Raw genomic sequence first — 26380 nt, 5'->3', positions numbered from 1 at the left:
TAAATCCTTAGAATTTGAAATTATCCGGGACAAAAACTAACTGTTCATTAAAAATCTTTGTTTGCCTGATAATAGTTCCACCTTACGTGAAACACCTGGTTAAAGAACTTTATGTAGGCGTGGTTCTTGTTAGCTAAGCTTCGTTGAATAACTCCTGACCAACTCTATCGGCTATTGGAGAAAGTCTATTTTTCCCGAGAAATCTGCGAGAAATTATCCAGCAGCTCATTTGGTTAAAAAATTTGTGTGTGTGGTCATTTATTGCTCGCCTTCCGTGGAAATTACAGTCATTAAATTAAAAATGCAAAACTCATGCTTATGGGAAAGCTGTACAAAAAAGGATAAAAGGAGAAGTGTTAAGAGTACAAAAGACATTCAAATTATTTGATACTTTATTAGTTGGCATTAGTTTTAGACTGGCTGAATGCGTGGTTGTTTACAGGGTCTATTTTGCAGATGCACGGCAGCAGTTTAGCGAACAGAGATTTGTACGCACGTCTGAATCCGCTGTGGGTTATCCCGTAGATTAGGAAATTGATAGCTGAGTTAGAGTGTGCCCATAGATCCATGATAAGCCCCACTTCTAAAATATTTTAATTATTCATATTATCAAAAAAAAGCTAATGGAACGGCTAAACAGAGACCCGCTTTATGAAACTATGACTTAAAAAAATAATGATTCGTAAACTTTGTACCCAGTGGTTAACTGGTTTGATTTTCAGTTTTTTAAAAATGGTTGCGTTGATTTTTGATCCCAAAATTTTACATTTCCAAGTGTTGTGCAAGGTGGGCAAACTGGGTTCGCAGATACGGTTGAGAAATCTCTTCTTTACACGTGTCTATTCCACCCAACATCAGAGACACTAACCTATAGCGACTACATCTCTGAACTGATATTTGATCCCGTAGAAAAATAGAAGAATGCCGTATGGTCCCCAAGTGATGACGAAAGTGACAAAAATCGTAATGAGTGACACTAGTAGTTGTTTTTGTTCCCTGTGTCTTCTTCCTCCACTTACTCCAGATTTAACTGCACTGGCTGAAAAGTTTAATATTTCAAAAGATTGCTCCTCGTCTTGTCTTTGCTCGAAAGCATTTGTTGTTTCACTCGAAGTTGTTACTTGCAGATAGATTCTCTATTTGATTTTGCTAGGTTGTTAGTTAGATACTTGATTCCATTTTACTATTAACAAAAGAGCTCCATGAAAACGAGATTGTCAAAACACTATCTGCAACGCTCGTATAGTTAAAAAATTAAATTATTGCTTTGAAATTCTGAAGAGAAAAGATCTTTGGTATGACTCAAGTATTCTGAACAATCTCCTTTCACTGCAGAATATGGACCTATTATTATCCTTTATTCAATCGTGCGGCAAGTTTTTAAGGCGGAAATTAGCTCGGGAAATGGCAGGGCTTTTCTTATCTTGTTGAAGTTTGAAAAAAAGAAAAAAAAACACTGAAGTGACAGGAGCCATTGTAAAGTTTGTGTATTTCTAAATTAATCATATTTCGACTAATGACCTGAACATTGATTTAGAAAAAGCTAACAAACTCATCAAGAGTGATTTGAAAAGCTCTATACGGATGTTGACCTACAATTCACTGATAGGACCCGGACACCAAAAAAGATTGTAACGCAAGTTCATCTTATCAAGATAATTTTTTTTTCAAAATAAAAACACAATAACTTCAAGAATTTTCACCCGTAGGCTAATGAAGAGAAGTCTTGGCCAACTTTATCAACGTGTCAGCAGAATTTGAGTTTTAATGTAAACTCCATTAATTGTTAGAAAAACATGGAACACTGTTTACTCAATTGAGCGTCAACCACTTACTTGAATTACTTATGGGACGTTTCGGAATACCTTGGAAAAATATTTCTCTATAAAAATGCAAGGAACAAGGACATAAACAAAGTCATGTGTCAAAAAAACTTGGCAATTTAAAATAAAAAAGTGGAAGCCCACAAAATTGGATGACAACAATTATACCTTTTGACAACGAAAAGTACTTTGTGCGCAATGGAGTCAATTGTAGGTAAAAATTTCAAAAAGTGCTTTTACTACCAATTGTTTTATTAAAAAAGGAGACACGAGGGAACATTCAAACTTTTGAAAACGTTGAACGTGGGAATTCAATCATAAATAATTGAAAATAATCTGTAAGACTAGTTTTTGGATGAATCCTTTTGAATTTTTCGCATTCTCAAATAGTATCTTCAGTTTAAATTTCATGAAATAACAAACATTGAAGTTCAAGAGAAAAAATGGACCCTCCTAATCAAAAACAATCGATGATTTTCCACTCTGAAGAGGAAATAGGTAACAAGTTTTTGTTCCCAGAACAAGTTTTTGTTCCCAGAACAAGTTTTTGTTCCCAGAACAAGTTTTTGTTCCCAGAAAATTGTTGAACCTTTTAAGCCCTGTTCTTATAGAAAGAGTTATTTAGTGATTTGATGCCCTTATTGTAGGACTTTGTTGCAAATCGACAAAAAATTCTAGATTGTATCAAAATCCTTAGTCTCCGCTTAAAGGCGGTAGCGTGGATTATCTATTTAAGTGCAAAAGGATTTCACTAATGACGACTTTGGGGAAAATTATGGAGCTTAGTGGGTTCAAGTCTGCAAAACTACTTACGTAGAGAAAGATTTCCTTAATGAGGACTTTGTGAAAAGCTCTAAAATTTGGTGTATTCAAGGCTGCAAAATTTTGTTTTTGAAAAGAAAATTTCAATTGAAAGAGTATTTACAAATATTTAGAGGGTAATTAAAGAAAGAGAGCTTTAGCAAGTATTTTAAAATACTTAAGTCTGAAAAACTACTTAAGCACAGAACGGTTTCTTTAATAACGATTAATAACGATTTTGGGAAAAATTATAAATTTTAACGTGTTCAAGGCTGCAAAATTTTGTTTTTGAAAAAAAAAAACTTCAAAGGAACGAGAGTATTTTGAAGTATTTAGAGAGCACTCAAAGACAGAACGTTTCAGGAAGTGTTTTAAACTACTTAAAACTGCAAAACTGCTTAAGTACGGAAGGATTTCCTTAATGACGAGTTTTGGAAAAATAAAAAATTTTTTAGTTCTTTCAAGGCTGCAAAACTCTGTTTTTGAAAAGAAAATTTCAAATGAAAGAGAGTATTTAGAAGTATTCAGAGAGTATCAAAAGAGAGAAAGGTTTAGGAAGTAATCGCAATGTACCTGACTTTTTGAATAAAATAATTAAACAAAATAATTTAACAAAAAATTCTGTTCAGAAAGTTGTTCACATTGTAATCCATACCCTGTTTTAGAAAAACATCGAAGACTATGGAAGTACATGATTATTTTCCTAATTCTTAAAACGTTGGCCGATGCACATAGTAACAATCCGTATTTTTTGATGACAAAAAATCTTCAATCTTTGAACCACTTACCGGATTTCCTCAAGGTTGTGTGCTGGGACCACTGTTGCTTACTCTTTATATAAATGCTACTGACTGTTTATAATTACTACTCTATTCTCAGTGCTGATGGTACAAACATCTGTATGACAGGTTAAAGCAGGCGATTGGACAATATGCCAAAAGAACTTGTTTCAATCAAAGTTAACAGAGTAGCTATGACAGATAGCGGGAAATGACAGATAGGGCTATGACAGATAGGGCTCTATTAATAGCCGCGTCAGCGCTTCCAGGCGGCTATTATTGCGCTCCTAATTTTTTTTTACAATTTGAATTGTTTTGGGGCGCTGTCTTTTTTAAGATCTGTTCACAAATTTTCATGATTTTTGAAGTTATATTGGAGTAATGATTTTGGTCACGTCAAAACAGGAAGTGGAGCAAAATGCGAGCGGTTTTGCGGCGTGAAATTTTTCGCTCTATTTTTAAAATAGAGTGAGAAATCGGTGTTCGAACAAAAATTTGCTTTCTCGCTAGTGATTTTTTGTTCACATGCGGCAATTTCACTTTGATTTTTACTGATTTTTCAATTTTTTGGATCGGATGTGTTTCTTAATGTTTTTCCCAATCCATTCATAGTTCATTCTAGGCCTAGGTGATTTCTTTGAACCAAATTTCCCTTTCTCGCAAGTGGTTTTTGTTCACATGCGGTATTTTGAATTTCTGTTTTTTTAATTTATTTTTTAACCTAATTTTTGTTATTAAAAGTTTTCCCAATTCACTCATAGTCCGTTTTAGTTCTAGTCTTTTGTTTAGTTAATTGTTTGTTTGTTTGAATTGTACGTCAGGACTTGTCCTGCTATGTTTTTTACAATTCAATAAGAATTCAATTGTATTGGGAGCTGTCTTTTTTTAGAGATCTGTTAACACATTTCTCAATGACTTTGATCTTTCAAAACGGGATAAACAGGTAAAGCGCCCAGCGGGCATTAAGTTTCATTATAGGCCCAAAGTGGGTTTTAGTAGTTATTGAAGTGCTTCGAGTAGTGCAGTTGCTGGAATGGCCTTAATTTAAGGTTAAAACGTCAATTTTTTAGGTGTTTTTGGGCCCAAAATGTTGCAATTTTTCCTTTTTTTTGAGTTTTTTGTTTTTATTAGTTTGAGTTTGAAAATTTTTAAAAATGATCAAGGTCTTTTGCGAAAGAAAAATACTTGTTATGATCATTTTATGGGCTATATGTTTTGGTACTCCAACCACAAACACGCAAAACGATACTAATTTTTGCAATTTTTCCATGTTTTTTTTACCTTTTTTGAGTTTTTCCAGCCTCAAAAGTCAGGGAATCTCGTTTAAGGTTTAATATTAGGGCACTGTGCAGTTCTTCTGATATTCTAGATGTAATGGAATGATTGTGAACATTTTAATGTCTCGAATTTAGCGTTTTTGTTTTTTCTGCTATTTTTTTAAGTCTTCCTAAAATGTTTTTGTCAATTTTTGATTTTTGTCAATTCTAAAGCGCCAAAAAACTATTCCACGGTCTGATAAAAAGTTGCTGCATGGTTATTAGTGTCAATGGAATTATTTTCAACAATTTAGCGATTTAAATTTTAGAAAGTTTTTTTGAGTATTTCTGCCTACGACCTCCTCCAGGGTTTGATAGTATATTATCACATATTTTTTAGGGGGCAAGGGAATGTTTTTCAACATTTATATGGAAGGAATAGGAATTTCAATTTTTTGAAGTTTGATTTCTCCGAAAATTTTTGCAAATCGATCTTTGAGCCATTGAATTTTGTAGGGCTTGGAATAGGGTTACTGGATAGCCTCTAGAGACACAGACATGACCTGGAAGATATAATATCACAATTTGCAGCGACAATTCGTTAAAATTTGCAATTGCTTTTCAGAAATTTTTCTGTCATTATCGGAGTTAATCGATCTTGAAGGGCAAGTGATTTTTTAAGGTCTTGCAGACATAATCCTGAACTGATTCAAAATCAAAAAGTGGTTTTGTACATATTTTTGAAATAGATAAAAGGGATAAAATTTTGCCTTCGGGGTAAAAGCTTCAAGAGTTTTTGGCAATGAGTATATTTTTGTTTAGTTGGTTTCATTGTTTTAACTTCTCAACTTTTTGATCATTTTGTTTGTGTTTGGCTGCCATTGTTCAATTGAGTTGCTGGTAACATAGAATTCTTCTAAAATTTTTATTCATTTCTTCGAATTGTATTTCAGGACTTGTCCTGCTATGTTTTTTACTTCGTCTAACTGATTTTATTTTCATCTTACCCTGACTTCTCGGAATTGACGTTTTCAATGACTTCAGCGATTTCTACTGCTTTGCAGTTAAAATTTGTGTTCGTGACGTCATTTCTGCTTTTAGGTCAATTGCGTGACTTACCTTGCTAAAAATGACTGTGAACTCACTTATGAAACTTATGAACATTTACCAGTTATAGATCAATAGTGTGCATCCAAGTAGTGCCAAACTTATATGCCCTAATTCCTGAGTCTTGAATTTTAATATCGAATATTAATTTTAAAAAAGCTCCATTAGGACTTTTTCCTTGTAGAGCAAAGGTGTTTCATAAGATTGAAAGTCCGAATCTAACACAAAAAGTATAGCGGTCTATTAAGAAGCTGGTGGTCGATCTATCAATCTTATTTCTTTAGTTTTTTCATTTCCTGGTAGGCCACAAGCTTCTATCGCGGCTAGTTTCCGGAAATCTGCTGGCTATATTGTTGCATAAGAATCTGGTATTTATCTTATAATTAAATTAGTTGGCGGAAAATTGAGCTTTTAATGCCTTATAGTCTCCTGACAACGTCACTTCTGGAACCTTGTTTTGGGCTTCCATAATTCTCACAGAAGCAAATCAAAACATTTTGAATCATTGTCTGTGATGAGAGTGAAGGCAAAATACATTCTACACAAAAGAATCATTCGAATGACAATTTCCTAACTAGAGAGAATGTATGATATTTTCTATTAAAGAAAATTAATCGCATACCTGAAATTTATCTGCAATGTTATTTTCAATTAAATTTTTGCAAAAGAACCCTACAAAAACCCTACAAATCTTCTTTGTATTTACCTACAACTTCTGCAAAGAATTAATGCCAAAGAAATATGTTGTTTTGTAAAGCATTTGGGCCAGAACCCAACTACAGTATTTTTGTAGCGAAAGAGTGGTAAAAAATTGATTGATTTTTAATATCACAGGAAATTATACCTCACAATTGTTCACAGCTCGCTTCAGAAAACCTGTTAGTCTTCGTAATAAAATTCACTGAAGCGTTTATTATAAAAATGAATCTTTTTTATTGCAGTATTAAAGGAAGGCATAAAAAAGAAAAAGAAGTCTGCTTGAAATGTGCTTTGTCCACAAAATTTATCTTTTCGGAAAGAGTTTTCTCTTAGTTTTTCAGCGCAAATAAATCAACGACTGATGTTCGTAATACTCCTATTAAGTCTTGGTTTGTAAAATCCACGTTACTAATGGATTGTAACTAAGCATGCTTCAAGAAATTTTCTAAAAGAAAGAGATGAATATGACTGGTAAAATATTAATTCACGACCGTTAATTGTTTTAAATATCAATTTTGTTCCAATTGTCATTGGAATCACTCCTGCTACCTTGCTTGAATAGTCTTTTGACCTATTTCTCCTGTTCTCGATCACAAAATTTTTTTGCCACTGATTTTGCAATCACTACAACGAGTCATAAAATTTTGAGCTCTCCTCTTATTGGGTGAGGCGTCAAAAACCTATAAATTTTGCTTGTCTACGCTTATTGCGTCTCAAACTTTTTGAAGATGACTCCCTCCAAAAGAATAAGACAAGGATTCAAAGATTAGATCGCGTTTCATGCCTGGCTATGATCTCGCGACCCTTGAAATCATTATCATTGGGGACGGTCTGACTGCTGTAACAAAGACTGACTGAGATAAGCTACTAAAAACAACCGTTAACCACACAGGCTGCTAACTTCTGCTATCAATCAAAATAGCGATACGTTGGAAGGTCTTGGAACGAACTGTTTCTGAAAACCACAAAGCAAATCAAATGCCAAAGGAATAAATTGAATTCAAATTTCTGTACACTTCGGGGGGTGTAATTTGGACTTTCTGTCTCGAGCTGTCTTTCTTTCTTTCTTACTTTCTATCAGCTAATGACAGAGCAAAATCACTCTTCTCCAGGGCATTTGCGATACGGCTCCGTTGGAACGAAGAAGTTATGGTAACAACCAAGGCTGCTCCCTGACCCACATTCCAAAATAGTGAGATTATGTCACCCGGTATAGATTTGTTGTCGGGAACTAAACTCTTCTGCCCACAGATGGAAGACTAACAGGCTCCGAGAAAACCGATATAATTGTCCTTTGTATACGGTTATGGCGAGCTGCCAAATCATCTCAACCACGACATAACAATGTATAACTTTTCACTACAGGGAGATAGATTTAAATAATGGACATTTTCTCATGTTTATGTACAAATTGATAAAACCCAGTCGATATTTTACAGCAACACGCAACTCTTTCGGAGGTAAGTTTAGCCCCAAAGCTGCAATGCGAGCAGCCGACAACCACGCCCTTGATTGGGATAGACAAAGAGACAGAAAAGGGGCTTTTTATCCAGTGGAGTGTTGTTTTCTTAACAACGTGTCATAGAGTGAATTATCAACTATTTCCAGTTATTTAAAGAGATGCGTGCTCAAGTTTTCACTTTTTTCTTCAATTGATTTAACAAATGAGATATGAGATGTTTGCAGTTGGAATATAGCCTGTTGGTTTTTCTACAAAAACATAGGACTGTTCAGCTTGAACTTGATCAGCCGATCATTTTAATCCACACCGGTTTTGTAATTGGAAGGCATGCTCGGTCTCATTAGGTATCTGAAAAAAAATCTCTCAAAATACTCTCAACGTTGCGTGCTGAAACGAATCGAATGATTGCTGAGTTTTCTTTTTTTTTTCATTCGTCTGAGAGAGAATTGCATCGCAAAGATCAGAAACAAGGGGCACCAAGTCAATAACGAAGTATTCTAAAAGCAAATTGAGGATCGTTCACATACGTTACGGTTTCCAGAAGTTCCTTTGTGTTTTTAACGCATTTTAAAAAGCAATAGGATACAAAAGCATCCAAATCTATGGCAACTCTCAAAATTTTAATTTCACCTGAGAAGTTCTTCTCAATCAAATTTTTAATAGCGTTCAGGTTTTCAACAGACCATAGCTCGCACTTATCCTTCCAAAGTTTCAAACCGCAATTTGCTCCTGATACTTGAGAATTTCTAACATTTTACACAGATCGTCCTCAATTCCTGCAAAAACTCCGTCATAAAGATGCCAGCAGTTTTGCGAAAGGTTTGGTAAATATTTTTCAATTTTAGTAATAAGAGACCAGATTGCAGAAGAAACAAAAACGGACCCAATGGATCTCCCTGTTTCACTCTGTCAAGCGTTAAGTTAAAGAAGAACAAATTACTATGCCATTAGTATCAAAACGAGGTAAAGGAAAAATATTTGGCTTCAAACTTTTTGATGAAGCGAGGATAATACTAAGCTGCACTGAAGTAAAGGTGTTTGTGAAATCAATTTGGGTTATATCACATATTTTGTTTTTTTTTCTTTTTTTGAAAGTTAGGTTTGCGGCATGCACTGTGCTCTTGGCTCCTCACTTGACAGCAATTACCAGCTGCTTTGCTCCAAACAAGTCTACGGCCTCGGAAGCTGCTTCTTCACTTCGGCAACGAAACGCCAGATAACTTCGCCTACTGGAATAGATATAACGCCATTTTTTTCCTTTTTGATGCTGTCAGTGAAGCACGATAAAGAGTTGGAGCCACAAATCTTGTGCTTTGGCCTTTTGATGACCATGTTCACTAGTTAAGGAAGTCGTTGCCCACTTGGATTGATCGGAAATTGAACAATTGATTGCGTGAAGAAGATGCAACATAAGAAGAAGATTTTTATCTTATGTTGTCTCATCTAGGATGTAGTCAAAAATGATTTTGTCCAGTTTTAACTTTTTTGGTTAGTTGTAGCTTATTCTAAACATTGTCTCTTGCTATCACAAATTCAATCCTGTTTACTAACTTTTAGACGCAGTTCTCCATATATGTGAGTAGCACACCAACACCACCAATACTGGACAACCAACTGCAAGACCAGAGTAGAAAATGGTGTTGAACCACCACGCACGGCTGAGGTCGAACGCACAGTGCAAGTAGAGATCGAAGAAAGCGTGGCCCGCTTCCCCGAACATCTTCCAGTTGGGCAAGTCAAGAGTAAACACGCAGAAAACTATCAGAATTATCGATAAAATTGTGCCGTGCTTCGTGAATACCTTCCGGTACACGTCATTCTTGCAGACGAATAAGTACCTAAACAGTACATAATAATTGTAGTGTATAAAAGATGTGCAAAATGTTAATGTGAAAACTGATCATGATACAGTGATCAGAGGTTTTTCTTCTGTCTGGGAACTCGACCTGGGTAGTTGCATGACCCAGAATTTTTTTGTGAGAAAATACAACATCCATATTTTTACCAATCTAATGTTCCGTTATAGCGCTGCTCTTGCGTCATGGGTCGTTTAATAAACTATGATTGCAACCAAAGCGAGAAAGTCTAATCACCAGAGCTGAAGTACCCTATAAAATGCAAAAAATAAGAAATTTAAAACTTAATCGAACGATTTTTTTCAGTTTTCAACGGTGCTACTGATATTTCAACTGGTTGAAAAGAAAACAAAGTATGTGAACATCTGACTAAAAAAATACCACGAAAAAATTTATCGCATGACTAAGCTTGATTTTTTTATCCTGCTACCCAGATTAACTTAATTATGATATCCCGGGTTGGCTCTTCTTGGAAACCATATCCAAGACCATTTATGGTTCCATAGACGAAGCGCATTGATTTCGTGTATGATCTTGCTCTGGTATCCAAGAAACCATAAATGGTCTTATGGTCTCTATTAATCAGCTTTTTTTTGGAAAAATATTATTCACCAGTGGGGAATAAATCCTCACCTGTTTATTGCAATAAACATCATAGTCCAGAGACTTCCGAAACAGCTTGTCATGCAGACCATGCCAGACAACTCGCAGAGAACTGGATGCTGGGGTAGGAAAGTGTCGCCAAAAATTGTGCCCAGAAGCTGGAAGCATTGCATGGCCATCACACCCAAGTCACAAGTTGCCAATAGTATGAGGAAAGCATGGTGTAGTTGCTTCAGTGGTTTCACAAAGATGATAGATCCAATCACTGCAATCAGGTTAATAATTTTGAAAAACTGCTTGATCAAAGGTTTTTTTCTGAAAATCATGTAGGAAATGCGGTGACTGCCGCTGAGAATTTTTTCAGCGGAAAAATATCTAAGATTTTACTTAATTTCAGTACTATTAGGCACATTCGTTGTAAAATTTGAGCACTTGTTTGATAATTTTTTTTTTCATTTTATATATTTTTACATGCTAAATTTCCACGCTTTCACTGCTTATCTTGAATAGTGTACACGCTTTCCGTGCAGAATTTTTTAACATTCGGATTGTTAGACATTTGTCAGATAGTTTCCACACTTTCCTTAAAACAATTATCAGGCTTTAAGTCCATTTTTCATTTATTTGACGCAGCCAGATGTTTCCGGTTTCTCGAAAAATAAAAAACACGTGATCGGTAAAAAAATGTTGCGGTTCAAAGAAATTTTCGCTCAGCTGAAAAATAGTTGAACGTACTGCTATCAATTGACCGAAGGGATGATAACATTTGGGGTGTATTGTCGATACCAAAAAACGCTAATTTCTTTCATTTCACTGATTTTTTTGGTCTAATTTTGTTGAAAAATGTGCTTATATTGGTTTTTATTAGTAAAAATTTGGTACAAAAATTGTGTCCTTTGTCTGTTGAATGCGCTAAATGTTTGTGTTGCTCAGGAGTTTTGAAAAAGATTAAAAAAAATACTGCAAAAAAGTTATGGTTTTCAATTTTATCAAAAAATTGCGCTCGATGTGCCGGTTTTTCCATTTTTCCAATTTCTCAAAGGTGTTACAGAGGTGTGCTGAAATAGTGGTGAGATTTTTTTAAAACTGTGCTGAACTGATGTGAGAATTGCGCTGAACGTACTCGTTTACAAAATTACCTAAGAACTGATTTTTATCAAAAGATTGTCCTGGAAAAGGTATATTTTTTAGAAGATGTGTAAAACTGTTTCAAAAATGTGCTTAAATATGTGATATTCACTTCTGGTTAAGTGCTGATTTTATGAAAATGTGCTGATGCTCTTCGCAAAATTATGAAGAGAGTGCAAAAGTATAGCGATTTAAATGTTTTGTCAGCATACTTTGCACCGAATTATGCCAATCAGAGGGCGGGTAGATTAAACTTATGCTATGGAACAAAAGCTACTTGTGTCTGTTAGGGGGTCAATTCAGGCGCAAATACTGTGAAAATGGACCAGTACTGAATTCGATCCAGCATCTCTTACTTGCAAGACTAGTGTGCTACCCATTTACATCAACTGGTCTTTAGCTTTCGAACTTGGGCATCTCTTACAACCAGTTTTCACGTTTTCTTCTTGTCCCTCATGGCTTATTTTCTCAAGCAAACTGTACGTTGAACTATTAAAACTTCTTGTCAAGTTTATCTTATGCACAGTTTATATTAGGTTGTTCTCTCTCAACCTTCTAGCAATGTCATTTAAAGAAATTTCAGCAAAAGTTTGTTTTGAATATCTATCACGAGATGCAATCTTAAAAAATTCAATGCCATTACTATATGAATATTTTGCCAATATATTTCGCTCAATTGGGATTTGGTCAATTCTCAGGTCGCAGTCTACAACAAAATTGTCTGTATTCAGAGCGTCCCAGTCAAAATTGAGCTTTGATCAGACCGATCCAGACGGAAAGGACATCTCAGCAGACTATCTGAGATTACAACTCCTTTTGCGCTCAAAGTGCTCTCGAAAATGCCTCCTCTGATCAGAACACCGTGCACTCAAAAGTCACTCCTGAACAGACTAATGTGCGCTCGAATCGACCTCTAGTCAAACTCAAGTGCTGTCGAAATTGCTTCTAATCAGAATTAATTTTCAGTAATATATTCTGCTAATGAAACTTTCTATGCAATTTTTGGGAGCTTCGTTTTGGTTTCTTCTCCAGTCCTGCCTATTTCTTTCAACAGTTGCAATAGAACCAATTTTGTTTTTCCTGCAGAACAAAATTTTCTAATTTTATCCAGTTCGGTGACTAATTGGAAATTATAAGTTTAGTGGTAGTTTTTAGTTATTTGAAAAAGATGCCCAAAAAAGTTTGGTAACACCCTACAAAGTGCTTGGTCGAGTTTGAATTCATCCATGAAAAATACTCCTCTTTTCATTAGATCACTGCTCAAATCAATTTGAAAAATAAAGTGAATAAGGAAGAAGCTAACCCATAAAGTTTCCAGGTATTCCGAGGGTGAGTGCAATGGATAGCCATGTCATCATAACAGCTCTAAGTCTTTTCGACCTCGCAAGAGTTAACTCGTCCAAAGGATGCAACCAGTCTTCCTAAAACGGAAAGAGCAGCTTTTCAGTGTCCCTGTAAAAAAAGATCTCATCTCTACGATGCGCCACTATGGTGTAAAATTTAAATTTAAATTTAAATATATTTCATCGGTCGGTTGTAATATTATTAGCCCTTCACCCTCTCCAAATTTAGAAGAAAAAATTTTGCCCTAGAAAAGCTCACTATAACATCCAGTTAAAGAAATATTCTCGACCAGTCGAGAAATTTTCTCGAAATTACGTAAGAAATGTGCTCATATGAGCTGATTTTTCAGAAATTATAGCGCTAAATTTTTGCACATCAACGCACCAGAATGCTCTGAAACTTTGCAAGAATTGCGCTGAAAACCGATAGGTTTTGCAAAAAAAACTCACGTTGACTGACCCTCGCACTCCATTCTCCTGTATCGTAGCCATTGTTCTATATATATATATATATATATATATATATATATATATGCATATGTATATATATATATATATATATATATATATATATATATATATATATGGGAACAAGTTCTCGGGTCAAAAGATTATATTCAGTAAAGGTTTTTGTAACAGGTTTTTCGATGATTACATATTTGCGGGTAACCGTTTTCAACTTTGAAGGACTTGAGTCAAGTTTTCATGCGCTTGACTTGATTGTTTCACAACATGCTCCGAGAAGAACAAGGGGCCAGCATTATTTGGAGAGGTCGTCGAAGAGAGGGGCCTTGAAGAGGTCGTTGAAGAGAGGGTAACCCAAGTTGCCTAGAAACCGTTACGTGGAAAAAAATTATAAAAACGTGGCTACCCAGTGCAACGTTTCCCGGTAAAAATGGAATTTTCCTGGTAGTTTTCAAATGAGAGGTTGAACTCTTAAAAGTAGGTTTTATAAGAATATCAGGCCAAAAATTTGAAGAACGTTTTTTGAAAGTCTGTTTTAAAAAACGTTTTTTTTTCGTCAATTTTCGTTTCTGAATAGCTGATTGAATTTTTGCAATTATTGACTTTTCTGGCTAACTGGCATTTATTTTAAACGTGAGATTGAACGATTAAAAGTAACTTCTATAAGAATAACACGCCAAGAATTCGAAGAACGTTTTTTGAATTTCTGTTTTCAAAAATGTTTTTTTTCGTCAATTTTCGTTTCTAGGAACAATTTCTTGCACTAAGAAGTTATCATTGCATTAAATTATTTTCAACAAGTATACGTCAAGGAAATTTGTCTTAAAAAGCACGGAAATTTTGATAAAAGAAAGAAAAATTCCAGGTTTTGTCTTTATTTCTCTTTTTTGACCTGTAAAAAATACTCATTTTTATATTGTTCTCACCGGGGAACAGGACTTCTTGAGGTGACCGCTGAAACCTCGGGCAAGCAGCGACGGTGACATCTGAAACCGTAGTAGAAAAAAATCCTCCAGAGGTAACGTCTGACACCCCCCAAAAATTCTTCTTTCTGGGTAACGTGTGTAACCCAAAAATTGGGCTCTAAAAGTGTCTTTGTCTTTAGGGTCTTTGTCTTTAGTCTTTTGGTGTTTTATGTTCTGTATTTTGTGCGTCGCACAGTCTGTGGGCCTCACGTCCTTGCTGTGACAGTTGTTGGGTGATGCCTTTGTCTTGTGCCCAGCACAGAATGTAGAACTGTGGGGAGACTCATGTCCGACATTTAGGGAGGTAAAAGAAGGTTCTGTCCGAAGAGGGTCACTAATTATTTGTTCTATATATATGGGAACAAGTTCTTTAGTCGAAAGATTGTATTCAGTAAAGGTTTTTGTTACAGGTTTTTCGATGATTACATATTTGCCGGTAACCGTTTTCAACTTGTTCAAGGACTTGAGTCAAGTTTTCATGGCTTGACTTGATTGTTTCACAACAGCCATCATTAAATCCAGAGCGCATTGATTCGTGAAATTCTTAAAATTTAATTTTATAATTATGAAGTTCAAAAATCAAGAAAGAGTTGAAAGGCAATTAAAATTATTTAGGAAATTGACTGAAACTTAAGCTCATTTCGTACAAGGTTCAGAGCATTTCATCGTTTTATTATTTAAAGATTTTGAGCTGAGTCTTTGAAAAATGCAGGGAAATCAGCGCAAAATAATGTTCTGAATCGGGGCTGACTTCTCAACCCGAACTAATTGACTTTTTTTGAAAGAGCATATACATCATTATGGCGAAGGTTCCTTGGCAAGTTTAAATTTTTCATAGTGCTTTTAAGTTTCGTGAAATTTTGGAAGTTTCTCAATTAAATTTTTTTGTTTACCTTTTTGCTTTTTGGTGTATCCAAAGACTCATCTCAGCGTTATTGAACAGATTATATTGTGCGCTTATCTTTAAAAATACTTTTAAATAGCTCTTTGCTACAACTTGAGGAAAATCCTCCTTTTTACCCGCTAGGAACAATAAATCCTAGGGTATATAAGTAGACAGCTATTTGTTTGCAGGTGCAAGACAGGTAAAGGATCATACAATGCGGAAAAACTATATTTGGAGGAACCGCTTTCCACAAAATGACATCCGTTCTACCCTAATATAAATTCGGTTAAAAACAATCATAATGTAAAAATTAGCGAAACTGTTTTAAAAGTGCAATGTTTGCTTCCGAACTTAATTTTCTTTTAATGTGATCATCTACTGATAAACTATGTATAAGAACTTTAACACGTTGATTGATAACACATGTGGATTTTTTTAAAAGATGTTTTTCTTGCGACTGATACAGCTCTTCTTGATATTGCTTATTTCAATCAGTGGTCCTCAGCTGCTCTGCCGGTTTTGAAAATGAAAAAAAAATGTTTTCTTGATAACAACCAATTTTGTCAAAACCAATGCTTACCACACTTTTTTAACACAATTAAATGATTAATAACTGTTGGTGCCACTGTTGATCAAAAACATGAGCTATCGGACCAACAAAAATGAAATCAGCACTCTAAAACTTGAAATTTCTGTCAAAACTGGAAAACTTTACTAGTTGCGACCAAAAAATTTTACACTCCCCCTCCCCCCAAAAGGAAATACTGAAGTAATTAACCATTTATTATTTAAATACTGACTTAAATCACCTACTTGATTAACCAATCATAAACGAGTAACAATTATGTTATAAATGATATATAACTGATTATTTACGTCAACCGAATCGTTTAACAGTGGAACCTTTTTGTATTTAGAACCATTAGAAACTGTTACAAAGAACAATTAGCTCTCAGTATAACCTATAATTTGGTTCTTTGTCAAGTTTAGTCTCTTATGCTCAGTTTTGCTAGATCTTAAAGTCTTTACAGTTTCAAGTTAGTTGAGTTTTGTGAAAAAAACTTAGCAACGATACTAGTTTTTAGTTGGAGCCTTACAAACTTCAGCACGCGCTAGAGCATAGTTTATCACGAAGGATATTGTTGACTTCAATCAAAGCTAAAGTTACAGTCGTTTAATGCAACTGTTTTACTATACTAGTAGTTTCTATAAGATTATTAGTCAGTCGAATTAAGTGAAGAACCAGGGTGGCATAAAATTTGAGAAACTGGGCGTGATGATTGGGTTTTGCTGAGATTTCTCGGAAAAAACAAATCAGTTGATGCTGCTGTTTCAATTTTGACTGAACTAAAAAAATTGGAGAAGTTGAAAACAGAAAACTTAAGCGACTCCAAAAAATAGACATTGAGTATTCAACTGGAACAGGTAGTAGTAAAACTAGATGGAGTTTACACAGATTCATCAGAATAAAAGAGCCAGAAGGTTGCATCCAGGAGTTTGTACTCGTCAGTGATAGTAGGAGTTACTATCGAGACTTCCTCAAGCAGTACCGTCAGTGCAAGGATTTTGGTAACTAAACATCTCAAGTAACATCTGCGCCAGGTAGCAAAATTTATCCAAAACAGACCGTAATTCACAACAAAAAAGACGCTTGAATTGCAAAGGGAGAAACAATTGAGGTTTGTTCTCAGAACTGTGCTACCAACAGGAGTAGGAAAGAACTCAGTATTGTCAAGTCCCGCTCGTCGAGGCATCGTGAAGTTGAACGATTTGAACTTTAAAATTTTGCTCGTTATGTTTTTGTTGCTAAAACAAACCGGCTATGTTTGGTTTGCCGGCTATGTTTTTCCCGGCTAGATTATTTTTTTTGAAACAGAAAAAAAACAATTTGCCGGCCGTTTTTTTATTTCACCCTTTCTTGCTTCTAACCATTCTTTTCTTACAGTTTTTTATTGGCTTTTCTGTCCGTCTTTCTTTTTTTCTTCGATTTCTTTTTCCGAATCCTCTTGTTTTTGAATTTTAATATCTTTTTAATTTCATTCCAAATAATGGTCAATCAAGGAAATGAAATCAATGATGGAAAGTTGCGCATGCAATGTTATCTGGAATATGGTTTGGCGGGAAAACTCCCCTCTAATACATGTTTTGAAATACTCCTGAACAAAAGTCATAGCAAATACTATACGCCTGCCGGAACACTTGATTAGCTTGACGAGTATATTACTAAAATTAGGAATAGCAAGCAACATTAGGTTGAGGGTATTGATTTTTCACAATTTTGTTTTGTTCAAGATTTCTGTTTCAGATCTATTTTGGAAATTTAAGCAACAATCATTTTTAGCAGTCTTGCCCTTATGAGCGAGATGACATCTGAGGCTTCCAGGAGTTAATTCCACAACTATTATTTGCGTTTGAAGAAATTTTGAAGCAATTGCTTTTAAAATAGCGGTCAATTAACTTGAGATGGCCCAGCAAAAAAGAGAGCAACAGCTGAGGGACGCACAAATTCAATTAGAGAAGGAGTGAGAAGCAATGGAGTTGCAAACACAACATCAAAACCAAGATTTATGTCTTCAACGGCGAGAGGAAGAACTTGAGCACGCCAGAAAGAAAGCACAGGCCGACGAAGAACAAGTGTATCTGAATTAGTGGCAGATGTTATAGAAAATGTTAAATCAAGACACAATCGAGAAAGAACAGAAGGGTGATCAGAATCAGTGGCTCAACAGTCCCGCACTTGACGGCCACCGTCTCCAGACTCTGTTGTTGAACCTGTCAGGCACCTCAAACAAGCCATAGGCGACAATCGTTTCAGCGATTATCCGAAAACTCCCGAAAATTAACCGCTATTTCACTCCGTTGTAGGATTAATTTCTGCACCATTGACAGAGCCTAGCATTCTCACGACGAATCCAAAGATCAATTATAGTAACGGACCCGCCATTGACAAGGACGGCGTTTTGACAGCATGGAACGCGAACATTTCAAAACAAAAACAAGAGTCAGAGTTTCATAACCAATCTCGAAACAGATCTGCTGAGAGTAGAAATAGGAACACAGCGAACCAAACCACTCCCGAATTGATCTATCAATCAGTATCAAGCAGTGGTGCCTGTGGCTTGCCAAAACTAAAGCTGACTTTAGGAGATACCTCAAAGTAGCCAGAGTGGTCAGGTCTTATTGATATTGCTGTTTATCTAAAAATAATCACCGATAATGCAGAGATGTAATACCTGAAGACCAGTCTCACAGGAAAAGCATAAGCACCAAAATAAGAAATTGGATTCCGCTCACGATCAAGATATTACTTGCGATATACTCAGTGAGAGGTAATGCCGTTTTTCTCGATCTATAAACAAAATCAGGGCTCTGTTCAGCAACGAGAAAACTTTCTCCGCAATGTAGAGGAGAATTTTTTTTAGTATATGGTAGACGGTTGACTACGAGGAAGCAACTTGATTGTCGCCAAAGTGTGGCTTAGGTTCGAAGCGGTAATTCATGAGAACAGAAATAAATTTCAAAGCTGCGATAACCCGAAGTCGAGTACTTTTGCTTCAAACTCTGAAAATTCAAGCAAACCTAAGAACAACGATGTAACTTCATGGGTGGACAACACCACACTTTTGACTTGTGAAAACTTCAAATCAATGAAGATAAATGAACGATCAGAGCATTTCCAATAGCTCCGACTGTGTTTCATTTGTTCGAGACGAATTCAGGTGTCGAAGTACTGCAAAAACAGGATATACAGTGTGCCAACTGTGGAAAGCAACTCAGCAGATTTTTGGCATAGCGACTTTATCTCAAGGAGGGAAGCCAAAGCTGGTGTTTCAGAACCTACAAGGGCAGTAGCAACCAACATTACTCAAGGGGGACTCCCAGTGGTGCGAATTGACAGAGACTTAATCCTAAATAGGCTAGCATGTGTAGTTCAGGATCTTCAATCTAATTTGCAAACAAACCAGTTTTTTTATCTAAACTTCAATGGCCAAAAAGCGTACTTATCAGTAGCACCGATCCCTGGCTCACAGGATGTCAAGACTGAAATAGTGCCGATAGCTGTTTCAGATCAAGAGAGGTCTCGGCCATTAACTAACAACGGTACTATTTTATGTTTACGAGAAGCCAAAATTGGGTGGCCAGGTTGTGAAGCTGCAAAGATGAAAGAAAGACCATTACCCACATCTCAGGACCATGCCAACTCAAACCTACAATCTAAACAACGTTCACGTGGTTTTTGGACAAGATTGCTACGACTTCCATCATCCTTTTCGAATTCAAGAAGTTGACAAAGCTGCGCCAGGGGCAGTGAAATTGAAAATGGGTTGGGCCTTATGTGGTCGGCTAACAGAGAAGCAAGCTGCAACTCTTGCCACAACATAAAAATCAACCGGAGATGATAAATTCGCAAACAAGTTTAGTAAGTGGTGGGATATCGAGACCTACGCCTCAACCTGCGATGTCGCCGGGCATTCAAATGGAGCAACAAGTAATCAAAAATTTGGTGCAAACAACGCGATTCAATGGTCAACGGTGAAAAATACGAAGTTGTACATTTGTGACGAGAGGACGAAGTGAAGTCACCGAAGAACTTCTATTCTGCAATGGGGCAACTCAAGTCCCTAGATTGACGCCTGCAGAAAGACGAAACGCTAAAGGATGCTATCATTAAAACATTGACAGGCATGTCAAAGTTGGGTACGCTCGAAAAATTGATTAAAGAGAACTGAATGAAACCCAATACAAACTACGATGGCAATTGCCACATCATCTTGTCATTAACCCGCATAAACCTGAAAAATTCAGAAGAATGTGCAACGCAGCAGCAAACTATCAAGGCGCGACCTTGAATGACAAACTCTATTCAGGACAAGATCTGCTGCAGAGTCTGACCGGAATTAGTTTCCGCTTCCGAGAACACCAAATAGCTTTATCAGCCGACGTAAAAGCAATGTTTTTTCAAAAAGCTGTCCCAAACGGCAACAACCGATGTATACAATTTGTCTGGCGAGAAGACTCAGAGTAAAAATTGGATGTTTACGTGTACACTCGAAACTTTTTCGGGTAAAAAAACTCGCCAACTCGTGCAAACTACGCTCTGCAGAAAAAGGCGAAAGACAATGCAGTAAAAAACGAAATTCTCGTCAAAACGGTTCATCAAAACTTTGACATAGACAAATGCCTTAAGTCAGTCAGAAACCTTTCAAGCAGGAATTGAAATCTACAAGAAAGTAAGCGAAATCCTCATCAAATGTAGATTCAAATTGACGAACTGGGTAAGAAATGACGAAGAAGTCAAGTCACAACGAAAGTTGTGAAAACTTTCGAAGCTGAACCACAAACATCTACAATCTTTGAACTAAACGGGAACGGTGACACAGATAGTCTCATTCTCTGTCTTGGAACTGAGCAAGGAGTTCCTGCAAAAATAACACAGAGAATTGTCCTATCGTTTGTCTCAGCAGTGTTTGACACGCTTGGTATATTTTCAGCCTTCACCATACTGATTTAGTTACTACTTAATTTTTTTTGGCGGCATTAGGACAAGCATGCGACAAAAAGTTGTCAGCAGATCACTCAAAACTATTAATTGATTGGTGCTCGGAGTTGAGAGAAATAAGGAAGATGTCGATAAATCGACTTTTTTTTTGAAAACTGATGCCGAATTCGAGATGTCGTTTCGTAGATGCCTCTGAAGAAGCAATGTACCTTGTGGCACATCTTCAAGATAAAAACAACATTATGGTTGACCTATGTAATTTCCAAATGCTGTGTAGCACCAATTAGAACTTCATGCCGCAGTTTACGGAGCTCGTCTCAGAAAACAGATACTCAACAGATATGATTAAACAATCGAAAAATTGTATCTTTGGACCAACTCATGAAGGATCTTAAAGTGCCTACAACCAATTCAAAAGAAATAAAAAATATTCATTATTCGTTGCAAACAGAGCAGTAGAAGTATTGGAGAACTCATCTATGGATCAATGAAGACACGTCAAAGGCGTCCAAAACCCTGCTGACATAGAAACCCGAAAAATGTCTAATTAAGGACTCCGGTAGTTCGTCTGATTAAACGGGCCAGCTTGGCTACAAAAAGTTGAAGATAAGTGGCTAAAACTGTGGCGTCAAGGAAACAAAGTTGAACCTGAACAAGCTTTATAGGCTGTGGCAACAGAAACAAATGCAGACACAGGAACTCCAACCGCCAACCCAATCCACCAATCGTTAACGGACTTAATACGAGAACAACTAGGTGAACATGTTTGCCCTTTCACCCATACCGGAATTGACTACTTAGAACCCATAGAAATGACCTTTTTCGACGCACCTTGATTACATCTTGTTGCCGCTTTACTTGTCTAACAACAAGAGCAGTACACATCGAAGTTGCACAGTCAGTGGACACCGAATCATTTCTATTTGCACAAGATTCATTGCAAGACATGGCTATTCAGGTAACATCATCAACGACAACGGCAGGAAATTCGTTGGAGCATCAAAGGAGTTGAAGGCATTGAAGAATGAATGGGACAAGTCTATAGCACAGAAAAAGATCCTATGAGAGTTTTACCCTCCCGAAGCACCGGAGAGACTGGTTCAAATCTGGTGGAATCTGGGACAGACTGGTTCAAATTTGTATGAAAATCATGATTGCCATCTTGGACAACCAAAACTTCATCGACGAGGAACTTAGCACTACATTGTGTAATGTGGAAGATTTGACGGCACCCATATCTGATCATTTCACGCTCGTACTAGATAACGCGAGCGCTTGATTCATATCATCCAATGGGCGATACCATAACCTGAAAAACTCCTGTAGAACGGCTGAAGCATATGCCAAAATGATCTGGAAAAGATGGACTAGTGGACAAAAAGAAGATCTGCGATTACTGAAAAAATGACAAATTGTTTGGTTGGTATATGATTCAGTGAAACTACGTGAAAGCAAAATGGGACGAGTAATCGAGGTCTTCAAAGTCGACGATGGCGTTGTACGATCAGCGAGAGCCAAAATGTCACCTGGCGAATTGAACAGACCGGAAGTGAAGTTGGCGCCAGTGAAAGCAAAATGGGACGAGTAATCGAGGTCTTCAATGTCGACGATGGCGTTGTACGATCAGCGAGAGCCAAAATGTCACCTGGCGAATTGAACAGACCGGAAGTGAAGTTGGCGCCAGTGAAAGCAAAATGGGACGAGTAATCGAGGTCTTCAAAGTCGACGATGGCGTTGTACGATCAGCGAGAGCCAAAATGTCACCTGGCGAATTGAACAGACCGGAAGTGAAGTTGGCGCCAGTGAAAGCAACATGGGACGAGTAATCGAGGTCTTCAAAGTCGACGATGGCGTTGTACGATCAGCGAGAGCCAAAATGTCACCTGGCGAATTGAACAGACCGGAGGTGAAGTTTTTTCCGATATTAAAAACAGGACGGGCAATGTTGGTGCTATTCTTGAACAGAAGCATGGGCTGTCAGACCAACAAAAACAAAATCAAAATTTCTAAAACTTGGATTTTTCTCAAAAGCAAAAAGGTCCGAACTGAAAACTTTTACAAGTCGGGACCAAAAATTGTACAACCCCACGAATTTGAGTAAGGGAAAACCTGAGCAATGCGTGGATATAGCAGAAGGTTAGGATAACTTCTAAGCTATTCATGAATCTAACGAACGTTATAGCGTCAAACCCACGAAAGTGGCTCCAGCACTTTTATGGTGCAAAAAATTCATTTTTTTTGAAATTGTGTTTTTTTTTGTTAAATATTTTTAATTATTATTTCTGTGAGCCTTTATGTGTTTTTTTAATGTCAAATATCATACATATAACTTGTTTAGAGTTACGTACGTATCACTTTTGCTTATGTCAACAAAAAGAAATGATGCAGTAATTTGTCATTGACTGTCTAAATACTGACTTAAGTTACTTACTTGATTAACCAATCATAAACGAGTAACAATGATAATATATATGATGTATAACTGATTGTTCACGTTAAGCGAAATATTGGAATACTGAAAGCATTTCATACTTAGAACCATTAGAAACTCTTACAAATAGCAGTTAGTTCTCAGAATAGACCATAATTTGATTCTTCGTCACCTTTAGTTTTTTATGCTTAAGTTTTGCTAGATCTTTAGATCTCCAGACTTCTAAGTTAGTTTAGTTTTTTTGACAAGAAGTTAGCAGCAAAACTAGAATTTGGCAGGAGCCTTACAAACTTCAGCATGAGATTGAACTTAGTTTATTACCGAGGATATTCTTAACTTCAGTAGAAAATAAAGTTAAAGTCCTTTAAAACAACCAAGCGACTAACTGTTTCGATGAGATTCTTAATTAATCGAAATAAGTGCAGACCCAGGCCGGTTTAAAACTCGAGAACCAGACCATTGGGTTCTGCTGAGATTCTTGGGCAGCCGCAACTTTAACTCTTTTTAGGAAAACAAAATATAGGACCAGAGATCAATCGAAAATACTGAAATTTCAACATAAATTGAAGAGATCTCTGGTAGCCATTTGATGACAGAAACTAATGCGCATGTCATGTTTGCATCTTTGAAGGCAAAGTAAGTTGTTCTTTGAGGATTCTCTCATTGCATATTTGCTGCCTCGACTTAGGGGGCTCGAAATTAAGGGGGGTCCCAGATAGATTGGAATTACCTACAATCAGACCCCCATCATAAATGATTGTGAAATTGTTTCATGATCAGGATCTAGTTCACCCAGCTCACGTTTCAAATTACCCTTTTCTATTTAAAGAGAGCTTAATCAGCGATTCAATGAGAGTTTAATTAGCCTTAAACTATAACATTTTTACATAGCAAAGCGATCTTATTCAAAACAAGTTTTGTTTTTGAATAGTGCTTTTTTTAATTATGTTCTCATGTTCCCACAAAAATACTCGAGTGCAAATTAGATCTAGATTGCCAATTGCCACAATTTCTGAAAAAGTAGAAAAAAAGATATTGCTGCAAGAAAGGACACAATTTTGTTACGTCACCGAGTCAGTATGTCCAAGAACAACGGCAATTTTATTTTTATCTGAAATTAACTGCCAATTAGAACATATTATCACGCTTTGAAAAATGTAGTTTAATTAAGTTCGTGACCTTAACGTCAAGAATTTATCCGCTAATACTTGCAATGATGCTTTCAACCAATGGATTTTTAAAAATGTGCGTCACAAGTTATGAATGTATTTGTAATAGGCAAGCGCTGACTAAAACCTAATAAAACTTAGACGGCAGCAAATTGTAGATGGACTTTTTTACAATTCAAAGAATTTGAATTGTATTGGGGCGCTGTCTTTTTTTTAAGGTCTGTTCACACATTTTCATGATTTTTGAAGTCAAATTGGAGTAGAGATTTTGGTCACGCCGAAACAGGAAGTGGAGCGAAAAAGCGAGTGGTTTTGCGGCGTGAAATTTTTTCGCTCTAATTTTAAAGTAGAGTGAGAATACGGTGTTTGAACAAAAATTCGCTTTATCGGTAGTGGTTTTTTGTTCACATGCGGCAATTTCACTTTGATTTTTAATGTTTTTTCGATTTTTTGGATCGGATTTTTTTCTAAATGGTTTTTCCAAACCATTCATAGTCCGTTCTAGGTCTAGTTTTCTGTTTAGTCAATGAAAATTCTTTGAATTGTACGTCAGGACTTGTCCTGCTATGTTTTAGAACTTATTCTAAAATTGTCAAACTTTCTCTGCTTGGGATACCAAGTCGAGCTAATTTCTCTTTCTCTTACTTTGATCTAAATAAAAGTCAAATAAATAAAAACCCCAAAATTCAATTGCAGTGTCTGTGTGAGTAATGAAGAGGGTTCAAGACCTTAATTCTTGTTCAATAATGACCTTCTAGGTTATTTGTTTATTTTATAATGTGATGTTGATTAACATACGTTATGCATCCTACTTACTGGGCACCTGACATTAAATAGAAAATCATTAATTAAACTATAGCACGTGTGTTTGTCAATACTGTGCACTCACTAAGCTGGGGGACAGAAGCGAAAAAGATCCAGATTTTTATTGTATCTCATTTTTGTACCGTATATTTTTTTGCGAAATCTTGTTCAATAGCGGTCGTTAATTTTTACCACTTGTTATGTCTTTACCACATCACGTTTCAGTTTTTGTGATTGTCTTGACAAGGGCTTGTTTCTCGATACTTATTCAAACACTCTGATGTACATATTTTGAAATTTTTTGTCATGAGCCATATCATAATTTCGACGAGGTTGCCTCTGTTTAAGTACGATTCTCATCAATTTATATCAAAATTCGTTTCACTTGGCAAAATGAATAACGAGCAAAATCTTGAGAATTCAAACCTTATCTTTAAAAATATATTTACAGCACGATCGGAAATAAATTATTTGCGACAAAAAGGCCAATGACAACATGAATTTGCTTCTGGATTTTTGTTTAAATTATAAAACTACCGCTTTTTTGAGAGTTAAGCTTGTTGTTTATTCCGAATGCATCTTGATATATTTCAAAATCACAACTTACCATAAAAATGAGCTGATATGTCTCAACAGCGAAAATTTCGGTTCCGTTCATTTTTCTAATTCAGCCTGCGATTTGTCAGGATTTATTATTTTTTACTACTGATATAAATAAGCGGTCATAAACTCAGTAAACAATAGATTTGGGCAACTGAACTTTATTTCAATGATGCTATTATTGCTTATATATCAGTTCAATGATTCAAAATATAATACAACTGATCGAAACAACAAAAAGCGTTTTGAATCTTAAACAAACAAAAATGAACAGAAATAGTTATTAGCCGCCTTTTAATGGAAAATCCTCACCCAGAAGGCGTTTTAATTGATAAGGGAAACTAAAATGAAATGATCAGAGCTTAAGGGTTTTTCCTGGGCTAATTGATAAAGAAACGTGTTATATATTTGTAATGTTTTACGCCCTCTCATTCTCGCTTTGAAGAACACTCACAACAATTAAACAGGCGCCATTATGGAATTTTCACTCTCGTGTCTCTTGTACCTCAATTTCTATTTTTTAGGCATTAAAAGCTTTTTATTGCTTTCACCGATTCGGGGGACTGGGCAAAAATTAAGAGCTGCTTATGAAGTAGGTTGTGAGCCCTCGGGTGAGCTTCCAAATTATAATTTTACAATTTTTTTGATGAAGATCATGGGTAGCAAAGGTGCTCCGAATTTTTTGAAAACAAATTTGCCTCAT

The 26380-nt window shown here is 36.1% G+C and overlaps 1 protein-coding gene across 1 annotated transcript; it reads right to left on the bottom strand.

The window, feature by feature from the left end:
* Positions 1-112: 112 nt before the first annotated feature.
* Positions 113-25907, bottom strand: LOC142346180 (melatonin receptor type 1B-A-like). The gene is made up of 6 exons (XM_075398690.1): positions 25685-25907; positions 12818-12935; positions 10417-10651; positions 9479-9765; positions 869-1039; positions 113-583 (listed from the first exon to the last, which is right to left on the bottom strand). Exons 1-6 carry the CDS (start codon positions 25733-25735, stop codon positions 396-398), a joined length of 1050 nt encoding a protein of 349 aa, XP_075254805.1. The 5' UTR covers positions 25736-25907; the 3' UTR covers positions 113-395.
* Between the last annotated feature and the right edge of the window lie 473 nt (positions 25908-26380).

This window comes from Convolutriloba macropyga, chromosome 9, assembly GCF_964194025.1.
Source record: "Convolutriloba macropyga chromosome 9, txConMacr16.3, whole genome shotgun sequence".
In the NCBI taxonomy this organism is placed as follows: Eukaryota; Metazoa; Xenacoelomorpha; order Acoela; family Convolutidae; genus Convolutriloba; species Convolutriloba macropyga.
The sequence above is the reverse complement of the archived record's forward strand: the minus strand, read 5'-3'. Positions and strand labels throughout refer to the sequence as shown.

What these genes read in the sequence shown, in the direction of transcription:
- LOC142346180 (XM_075398690.1), bottom strand. Translation starts at nt 25,735, where the DNA reads ATGAACGGAACCGAAATTTTCGCTGTTGAGACATATCAGCTCATTTTT. An exon ending in CATATCAGCTCATTTTTATG is followed by an intron (nt 12,936 to 25,684) that starts GTAAGTTGTGAT and finishes TTTCCGTTTTAG; the next exon opens with GAAGACTGGTTGCATCCTTT. An exon ending in ATGGAGAACTGCGTCTAAAA is followed by an intron (nt 1,040 to 9,478) that starts GTTAGTAAACAG and finishes TAAACTTTTCAG; the next exon opens with CCAGTGCAGTTAAATCTGGA.